This window comes from Plutella xylostella, chromosome 30 (genome assembly GCF_932276165.1).
Source record: "Plutella xylostella chromosome 30, ilPluXylo3.1, whole genome shotgun sequence".
In the NCBI taxonomy this organism is placed as follows: domain Eukaryota; kingdom Metazoa; phylum Arthropoda; class Insecta; order Lepidoptera; family Plutellidae; genus Plutella; species Plutella xylostella.
In genome coordinates this window covers 1,983,991-1,995,234 of record NC_064010.1, presented here as the reverse complement: position 1 = coordinate 1,995,234, position 11,244 = coordinate 1,983,991, and the positions used below count along the sequence as shown (strand labels likewise).

At 35.4% G+C, this 11,244-nt stretch overlaps 1 protein-coding gene across 2 annotated transcripts in view; it reads left to right on the top strand.

The window, feature by feature from the left end:
• The first annotated feature begins 614 nt into the window (after window positions 1–614).
• The window catches only part of LOC125488479 (scavenger receptor class B member 1-like), a 41,379-nt gene continuing 30,749 nt past the window's right edge, over window positions 615–11,244 (top strand). The window contains exon 1 of one of the 2 annotated variants that reach the window (XM_048632032.1): window positions 615–891. Coding sequence is in view for 1 of the 2 variants with exons in the window: in XM_048632031.1 (XP_048487988.1) it covers window positions 1,087–1,096 (10 nt within the window). In the remaining variant the exon portion in view is untranslated. Of the gene's footprint in view, window positions 892–956; window positions 1,097–11,244 lie in introns of those variants that run through there. The other variant, XM_048632031.1, reaches the window with a different exon arrangement.

Here is an 11,244-nt window from a genome sequence, read left to right as displayed (position 1 = left end):
TACAAAAAGAATTACCTACATAACATTGGCGGCCTTATTACTAAGAGTGATTTCTACCAGACTACACCCCGAGCGCCACGCCACTTAGTTCAGTGGGTCACTAAACCAATCGATAGAAAACCATTTTACCGCAGTTTCATTTATGGATAAGTACTTATATACATATATTAATAATAAATAAATATATATGTAGGGACATCTCACACACGGCCATCCGATCCTGTGTTATGGGTGTCGGACAGCTGATATTATATCTACACAAATACATAGATAGATAGATACTAAATATAAATTATCAACACCCAAGACCCGAGTACAAATATCTGTCTTTAGACAAATATCTGCCCAAGCCGGGAATCGAACCCGGGACCTTCGGCATAGCAGTCAGGGTCACTAAGCACTACACCATTCGGCCGTCAAATTATAATTTATTATGTTCTGAAGGAGGATGTTCAGTTTTTGCGCTAATACTGTAAGTATTCGAACGAAACAACATTTAAACCAAAATCCTATTTATTTAAATGTGTCCTTCGTTAGTTGTCATTAACAATAAATATAATGCAGCTAGATCTTCGGCGATACCTACTGGCTCACATCGCACGGCTAAGGCCAACATCAGTTATTTCGTAATAGGCAAACGCAGACATCGTCACTCGCAGCGATCTTTGTAAACGCACGCGCGCGAAAATCAAATTTAAAAACAAAACTGACAAACTTTTTTTTAAGAGTGGTTTGCGCTTTTGCGTAAACAGCCTAGTTTAAGTGTTTGTTTTATTATCAATTTAATTGAGGTTTACTTACTTAGTTATATTTTTGGCGAGGTTATTGTACATAATTAAAATTAAAATGGTGTCAGTGTAGTGTTTGACTCCGACAATTGATAAAGTGCAGGTCAGTATATTATGTACCTACCTATGTATTTATATATTGTGTAGCTTATCAAGTCTATGAAAGTTGTTCATTTATTAATTTTATTAGTATAAGTGTTAGTGCCTTGCGGAGAACACTGCCTAGATACTCAATTAAATTGGTTTTTAATTGATTAAACATTATCTCTAAGTACTTACTTACTTGCTAAAGTTGCTAATGGAAAACGGTAAGTTTAGTTGATCTTATTTTGATTGCTTTTAAATATATTGGCACGGGTTAAGGAATTTCAATAAATATCGACATTGATAAACTTGCCTACACTGCGCCGTATTTATGGCGAATCGCGATATACCGGCATTCGTCTACGTCGATAACGAACCCGTGTAGCTGCAGCTGTATGTCCTCTGTGTTTAATGTGTAAACCTGTAAGATCCTAAATCCTAACTATTTTTTATGCCCGTGTTTGTTTATCTAAAAATGATCATCAATTAATAATTTATTTTACAATATAGTACAGTATTAACTTCATTGAAACACAAACCATAAACGTTACAAGTAAGAGTTAGCTCAATGGGCGGCCTTATCGCAAAAAGCGAGTTCTTCCAGGCAACCTTTTGGTGAATAAAATACTTATGGAATAAATGAGAACGGCGAACACGAATTTTAATAAAACCATTAAACTTTAATTAGGCACCTAATTGACCATTAATGATAAAAAATCATGGCCTCTGAATAACCTATAAGTGTCTAGACTAAACACGTAACGTGTGTTTTTACTAACCAATACACGCTAAATTACCAAAACCTTAACGCACCGATAAGTGTCTAAAATTAACACTTTACTGACTAATATACACTAATTTCGATCGAAATGCACTCAAAAACCAAACCAACCTACACGAGTGTCTTAAATTAACACGTACCTAACCTATTTACTGACCAATATACACTAATAGTGCATGCCTGCTTTACATATAAGTACATCTACCTTTCTAATCAAAAGCTACTTAGGTATACTTAGGGCTGATTTTTCAATGGGCAGATAAAAGCTATCTGTCGAATAAAATTGTTGCTGTCTCATACAAACATTCAGACGTGACAGCATCAGAATTATTCCCCAGATAAAACTTATCACACCATTGAAAAATTGAAAAATCAGCCCTTAGTAAAATAATTGGGACTTTAGTTTTTTCTTTTTATATGTTTTTTTAGTTACTACAGTCGTCGACATAAATATAATAGGCCCGTTTGGACACCTACACAAATTTCCTATTTAGTTACTCTTGATTTACTTGATATCCTAACTAATATTATAAATGCGAAAGTAACTGTGTCTGTCTGTCTGTCTGTCTGTCTGTTACTCTTTCACGCCAAAACTACTGAACGGATTTGAATGAAATTTGGTATACATACTGTCTAAACCCTGGGAAAGAACATAGGCTAATTTTTATCCCGGAATTCCCACGGGAAAACTTTTTAAGGCGAAGCGAAGCGCGCGGGAACATCTAGTAATACATAAAAAGACATAATTACGAGTATCTGGCCTATTATTTAACAATCGAAAAGAAAAAGAACTTTTGATGCACCAAAAGTTACTTATTGTTTAGATTTTTAATGATTTTGATTTGACACTAGCTGTCATCCCATACATTTTGTAGCTGTCCAAACGGGCCTCTTATATTTCGACGACTGTAGTAATATGTATTTTAGCGTGTGTTCTTATTTAATTTAATTTAATATGGACCATTTTTTGTTAGCACGGTTAATTCACTTCCGTCTTCAGTAAGTACTTATCTGCAAAATTAAAAATCATATTTGTGTGGTCTTGATGATCATTATCATTATTAGGTACCCACAGTACCTAGATAGGTAGGTGTATACCGCAATTAAAACTGCTTAAAATGGTGCTAATAATTATATAAGTATTTTAAACCCCGACGTAAAACGAGGGCTGTTGTACAGTTACATATATACTTTTTTCAGCTTTCAATTTATTTATTAATCATAAATCACACAACATTATTACTAAATGACCCACAAAACCAGTTTTCTTGTCTGTCTGTGGATTCAGATTTTACTTTTTCGCTTCGCTTTAAAAAAAACCCATGGGAATTCCGGGATAAAAAGTATCCTATCTTCTTTCCCAGGGTCTAGACCATATGTATACCAAATTTCATTGAAATCCGTTCAGTAGTTTTGGCGTGAAAGAGTAACAGACAGACACAGTTACCTTCGCATTTATAATCCTAACTTCCTAACTAATCCTAACTAATATTATAAATGCGAAAGTAACTGTGTCTGTCTGTCTGTCTGTCTGTATGTCTGTCTGTCTGTCTGTTACTCTTTCACGCCAAAACTACTGAACGGATTTGAATGAAATTTGGTATACATACGGTCTAGACCCTGGGAAAGAACATAGGCTACTTTTTATCCCGGAATTCCCACGGGAAAACTTTTTAAGGCAAAGCGAAGCTTGAGGGAGCAACTAGTAATACATATACACTGTTATTAGTAATCTTACGGAATTCTGACAGTTATCAATTTTAGACAAATCAGAGATCACAAACCTTTTTGGGCTGGGCACTTTTTCAATACGAGTCTGGACATCTGAGACTATAATATATTTTTTTTAGTCCCTGTATCCATTTTATTAAGTGCGGCGCTCCAAATTAAAAGGGGATTTACCTACATACTTAATATATTATTTATTAAGATAACATTAGGAGAAACAAGATTATACATAGGTATAGACGAACATAAATTTGACCAAACGAAACTTAGGTGTTTAAAGATTGTGCCTAAAGAGTTTTAGACGAAACGAGCCTTATGTCACATAAGTCTTGGCAAAGTGATGGTTCGACCAAAAAAGTTTAGACCATACGAGTTATGCGAAATGAGTTTTGGTCAATAAAGATTATGCCAGATGAGCGGAACCCGCCTCCAGCATCTCCATACTGCCTTCCTAAGCTTGGACCATTTCCCACCACGCTGGTCCACTGCGGTGTTGGTGGGTTCACATATGATCACAGATGTTTTCCTTCTCCGTAAGAGCGATGGTATACATTGTACTTAAATTCAAAGAACTCATTGTTACCTACATGTCAGCGCCGAGATTCGAACCCGCATCTCTTGCTTGAGAAGCGGGCGCTTACCCGACTGAGCCAGTTGGACTCGCGCAGTGAGTGTTCCGTACAAGTATACTTAATTACCTGAGGTAGTTTTCCTTTTAATTTCATCATAATTATGTACATCTATACGAAATATCAGCTTGATATCTTTACCCGTTTCCGAGAAAAAAGGTGGTGACAACAAAGTGTGATCTTATAAGGGTTCCTTTTTTTCCTTTTGAGGTACGGAACCCTCAAAAAGAATAGTGACAATCGGATCAATCGTTTCGGAGATATGCGTGGACAAACATACATACCAACAAGCATATAAACGTACATAGGTACATAAACATTTATAAAATTTTGAATATTTGTTTATTAGCCCTAATACTCGTATATTGTCATATGTCAATATGGTGCAGTTCCAATAATCTTACATACATACCGAACATATTATATGTACTTACCGAATAGACAATCTTTTTTTGAAATTGATTAAAAAGGTTTATTATCCCTGAATTTAGTAGGAAGTGATGCCATGCTAAAGAATAAAATAAAGCAATTAAAATTAATTCGATACATGGGTCGTGAGTCGTGATCCTACTTCATATTATAAATGCGAAAGTTTGTAAGTGTATATGTGTATGTATGTATGTATGTATGTGTGTATGTTTGTTATTTCTTCACGTCAAAACGGCTGAACCGATTTTAATGAAATTTGGAATGAAGTTAGCTGACACCCTGGATTAACACATATGTTACTTTTTATTGCGGAATTCCCACGGGAAAACTTATTAAGGCGAAGCGAAGCTCGCGGGAACAGCTATTATATTGAAATATTTGTTATTTTTGTATTAGTTAACTTGAGCAAGTAAATATTTAGATTTATCTTTTTGTATAAAAATATTAAGAAAAAATTATTGCCCAGAAATGGATCGCAATTTTTTATTTTTTCGGTAAAGAACTTTTTTAGTAGCATCACTTATAAAATGTCAGAATTCTTTCCAATTAAAAATCAGAGATTAGGTATTAGTTAGGAAGTTAGGATTAGTTAAGATAGTTATGATTAGTTAAGATAGTTATGATTAGTTAAGATAGTTATGATTAGGATTTATATACCACTTTTAGTTTTTTTTATATCTTAGCGTGACCCGCAAACGGCAATGGAATAATACTAAAAAATCGCAACGCAAAGACCTTAACATACTAACCAAATAATAAATTTAATAATAATACATACAAGTTTTGAATGAAATTGAAAGTATATTATGCATATGTAGGTACTTAAGCAGTTACGCATATTAATAATTAACGAATAGATAATTAAAAAAAATACTAGTTTTAAAAGGTCATTATAACATTTTAAGCTCAATGAACGCATTAAAAACGTGATAGCTGAAGTAGGTATAGTATATCTAAGAAGATACATACACATGTAGACACAACAATATGGCACATTTCTTAAACCATAGGAGATCGTTCCATAATATTTTGAGAACTCCAGCTGGATAAAAAAAAACCGAACGATAGAGCTGACATGCTATCGGTACTTTTAGTACAAACAAAAGGCTCTTTCTTGCCCTGAAAACTGTAATTACCACAATATTTTTTTAAGAATCCGTAAAAAAAATATTTACGTTAACAGGCAATCGACTGTTGATGAACCGTTTCAGGTTCTGTTAACAGTTTCAGTTACAAACAAATATATCTTTTATCCGTTGCAATGTTAGCGTATCGTCGGACTCCATCTACGTACAAGTATATACAGGGTGTTGAAAAGTGGTATACTGAGCCGAAAGTGGGATTCAAGAGGTCATTCCAATCAACTTTTGTTCTACAACTTTTGAAAATTCGTGAACAAACTATGCAAGCGTTCATAGTAAAAAGTTAAAAAAAAGAATTTTCGTACGCAAAGTCATAGAACAAATGTTGTCTAGATTAAACCCCCGAGTCACCCCCTTTCGGCTTTTTATATCACCTTTGCAACACCCTGTACATATACGGCCTGACGACCGAATGGCGCAGTGGTTAGTGACCCTGACTACTGAGCCGAAGGTCCCGGGTTCGATTCCCGGCTGGGGCAGATATTTGTTTATAGACAGATATTTGTACTCGGGTCTTGGGTGTTGATATTTATATTTAGTATCTATGTATTTGTGTAGATATATCATCTGTCCGACACCCATAACACAGGTTCTGCCTAGCTTGGGGTCGGATGGCCGTGTGTGAGATGTCCCCACATATTTATTTATTTATTTTATTTACTTTTATATCACTTTGAGGGAACCGGGAAGTGTCTTCATAGACAATATTTCGACAATGACTCCGAGCAAGTTCAAGTGAAATGATTGAATTGGGGCAGCCTTGATGGTACATATTGATAAGAGCACGTGGGGTGATGGCCAGTGGTTCAGTTTGTTTGTTGATGATACTTGCTTATGTTATCTTTCGCCATTTCTTTCCTCCTTAATGACGGGGCCTTTGTGAAATGGTGGTAGAGTAATATTATATTATGACAATGGACAAATACTTAATAGTAAAATTTTACGTCCAATAAAACAAATTCTATTCTATTCTTAGGTTTTAAGTTAAACTTAAGATTAACCCGCGAAACTTAAGGTGAACCGGGTGGTTAATGTTAGTAACATTTAAAAAGTAATGCACTTTATACGCTCATCGTGATGATGATTGTGGTAAGTAAGCTCGAAATTTTAAAAGTCGTAGAAGATAACAATAGAATTCCTATTACAATAAGAAAAAAAAAAAAAAAAACAGTAGGCTTTATCGCTAAGAGCGATCTCTTACAGGCAACCATGAACATAAAGAAATAAAGTTGTTTAGAATAACCTCCTAAGTCAACTTCATACCGCTATTTATATTTGAAACTTACCCTTTTAAAACACCCTGTATCTGGGGGCACGGCAGTGCCCCCACCAAGTCGAGCAAAAAAGCGGCACGGCCGTACCATCCTTTTCTCGAAGCAATTCAGGCCATTTTCGACCCCCTGTAACTTCGTTGTGGATAAAACTAGAAGACTGAATTTTCACTAACCATGCAGGCATTGTAAAGACACGGTATATTTCAAATTTCGTTCAATTTGAACCAGTAGTTTAAGAATTATACAGATATTTGTTCTCGGGTCTTGGGTGTTGATATTTATATTTAGTATCTATCTATCTATGTATTTGTGTAGATATATCAGCTGTCTGACACCCATAACACAGGTTCTGCCTAGCTTGGGGTCGGATGGCCGTGTGTGAGATGTCCCCACATATTTATTTATTTATTTATTTATTATAACGGGTCAAAGTTTCTTAATTTTGTCACTGACTCACACACTCACTCACCGATCATAAAAATTCTAAGGCACTTCTAGCAGTCCTAGAAGCTTCAAATTTGGAATAAAAGTAGTAGTGTTTGGTGTATGAATCAAGGGAAAACTAAAATATTTGGGGGCACGGCTTATCCACGCACTCATCTCAATCTTAAAAATCTTTAATGTTTTATATAAATATATTGACTTGGTCATCGCACTAAATGATTTAATTAACACGTGCTTCCATGCGATGGCTTAGTCTTATCGCCTTGGTATTACATCCCAACTAGCACCGTAGCGTTAAAAAAACTCTCATATCATTTGTATAAAGGTTCCATTCGAAAATCAAAGTGTTAAGACATAGCTGTATAAGAGTGTAGGAGAGTGCTCTAACTCACTTATAACCACGAAAGAGGCCCACGATTTTGAGAGTAAAGGCTTTAGAAAGTCTGTAAAACGGTGTCATTGAAGTGTTTAAGTTATTGAAAGCCTGTAGTACGGTTTCATTGAAGTGCTAAAGTTACTATTTAAGAGCGTTTAATCACTCTCAGCTAGAAATTTTACCGGTATAGTTGTAGTTATAGAATGGTTATTTGACACCCTGACTCTTATTTGTTTGATAAAAAAGGGTTAAGTGAGCATGTTACCGTTTTTTGAATACACTTTTACCATACAAGTTGTATGTCTTTGAAAATAATAGTGTCAACAGCAATCATACGCGACAGTATTAAAGTGAAAGTATTGATTAATACTAAATTACAGTAAATATAATATAATAACTTGAAATTATTCATGTTTTGTGAACTGAAAATAATATGCCCTTGTAATTTTACTGTAATGTATACCATATTCCCCACCTCAATTTTAATGCGCTCCGAATTTATGAAGGATTTCAAAGGAAACATAAGTAAATATAAAATAGACGACTAAATTTTGTATTTTTTTCTATCGTTGCTGTATGTCCATTAGTTTAATAAATCGATTGGCATGACTGGAATCACAAAATTCACGTAAATCATTGACATATATATTACTGCGTAAGGACAGGCCAAACCACTCAAGAAAATGGCACCCGCGCGTTGGCCCTAAAATAGACATTTTAGGGCCAACGGTCCTCAGTCGACAGTTGTCTGTGACGGAGAGATAGTCTTTGTTTCTTGTGATAAATATGCCTATTTTTGTTGTGAAAGGCTACAAAAACTATGATACGAAGGTCAAAAAGGAATATGGAATATCGTATCATCCTTAATTAATAAATAAACACATTTTAAAGCGATAATTATTTTACTACCAAAGTCTACAATGGCCGCATGCAACTCACTCATATTATTATGTACCTACTGTCCGGTGACGGTAAAATATGAACGCACGTACAAGGTTGCGTCGTCAGGATAAGTAGCTCGGCTCTGACATAGTTCCAACAAATTATGACAGATGGCAGTAATTTTGCTTGTATGAAGAAGGTTTGAGTAAAATGTTCTGAAGGGCGTATCCTTCCTTTTGAAATCATTGACGTAAATAGTTAAGTATTTTAAAGCAAAATATTGTTTATCCCAGCAATTTATAGGTTAGGTCGCCAATGCAAATGGCGAACTTACATTTAAGATATATAGACTCACCTAAGTCATCTATTACACTTTTTGAAATAGAACACCCTTAGCCAAGGGTATTATGCAGTCTTAGTCGATCCGCACAGTCTTGCTTAACACCGTTACTTTTACAGTCTACTTGCCTAACGCAATAAGCGTAAGTTAAGTTAACCTTAAAGATTAAAACTGCATTGTTGAGTTTTCCAACACTGTTAGAATCTCGTCTCACTGCGCTCTTGACAAAATCTCTTTTACAACCAATTCCTGCAGTCTAAATTCAATATGACACCTAAAGATTTATATGAGTATTAAAGGAAACCACTTAACAACCATAAGTGTTAACAGGTGTCAGTGAGCACTCTTGTATAGCTTTAGGTTCTAGAAACAGTTTGAACCTATAACATCTTAATTATAATTGCTTTGACTAATACCATTTTAACTCTTAAACCTGCTGTTAACACTAATTTCATTTTTTAACTCATCTTTATCGCTTTATGTTAGAACTGAGATAATTATAACACAGTTATACAGGTTAAAGTTATAATAATAGCTGTAACTGAGGGTACAATGTTTGTTGGGATGGATCTCACAACTTTTTACCGTAGAACAACTGAGTTACGAGACTTGTTTTTTTTGACAAGTATTTAGTTTAGTTTAGTAGTTTTTGATGGGATAGATCTTTCAGAAATGCAAGTAGGAGGTATAATCATCATCATCATCAGCCAATAATCATCCACTGCTGGACATAGGCCTCTCCCAAGGAGCGCCACAACACTCGGTCCTCGGCCTTCCTCATCCAACCACTACCCGCCACCCGCCTAAGGTCGTTAGTCCAGCGGGCAGGAGGGCGTCCCACGCTGCGTTTACCTGTTCGTGGTCTCTACTCGAGAACTCGTCTACCCCAACGGTTATCGGTTCTTCGGCAGATATGACCAGCCCACTGCCACCGATGATATCGTATCGAATGATACCGTAGCAACAACTATAACTGACATTTTGTATTGCCAATAAAATTGGTCTACGTATTAATATGAATATGACCCCAGACGTATTTAGCACAATTGGATATTGACATAGAACGCTAATCATTATACAAAATGTATGGTCGGCAAAAGATATATGAGTACTTCTCCAGCGCGACTAATATGTGGTTATAGAAGACAGATGAATCCTAACTAATATCATATTATAAATTCGAAAGTAACTGTGTCTGTCTGTCTGTATGTTACTCTTTCACGCCAAAACTACTGAACTTGAATGAAATTTGGTATACATACGGTCTAGACCCTGAGAAAGAACATAGGCTACGTTTTATCCCGGAAATCCCACGGGAAAACTTTTTAAGGCGAAGCGAAGCTCGCGGGTACAATAAGTTCAAAATTTGGCATTTATATTGAATTGAACCTTAGTTAGGATTAGTTATGATTAGGTCGGATCGTATATATTGTGAATCTAAGGTGTGTGTGTGTGGTAGATACCTAGCTATTAGTTCCAAGTTCCAATACAGCTTAGCATTGACACTTGACTTTGTCTGTACGTAAGAATTTAGACCAAGAGCGTATAAAATTATACCTAATTCACACACATCGCCATTTAATGATAGATTTGTTGTTTGTGCCACGGTAATTAATCTCGTGTGAACAAACGAACAAACATTTAATGTTCTAACACACACACATTATCCCATAAATTCTATTATATAAAATTTATATATTAAATATATTATAAATTCTATTCTATTCTCTGTGGGGGTGTCAGTACCTGCACCTGGCTCTCTCGAATGGAACCGTTGTGCATATCCCCAAGGTCTAAACTGCCTTCCTTAGCTTGGACCTTTACCCATCACGCTGGTCAACTGCGGGTTGGTGAATTCACATAGCTAGATGTGCTAATCTTAAATAATATGCAGGTTTCATCACGATGTTTTCCTTCACTGCAAAAGCGATGATATACCTACATCGTTGAATTTTAACCTTGGTTAGGCTCTCTAACTGGTAGCCTTAAAATCATGAAGAAGAAAAAACTAAAAAATCCTGATAGGAGTCAGAAATTATAAAGTTTAGTAGTTATAGTTGTGTTGTGTAGTGGCACTTGTTTCTGTTGCACAGTTAGCTTAGTTAAAGTCGTCTGAGAGTCAAGCACCTTTAGTAGGGTTACGTAGGCAGTAGTGGTGGGAAAAACGGCTACATTTTGATAACACGCTACAGACGCTATGTTACACATTTATAGCAGGTTATTTAATCCGCTAGGTTATAACGATATTAAAGAGCAAAAAAAAAAATTGATGGAAAAAAAAATTGATGAAAAAACCAATGAAATTTCCTTCATACTTTACTGGCTTAGGACTGTCTATAATGGCACA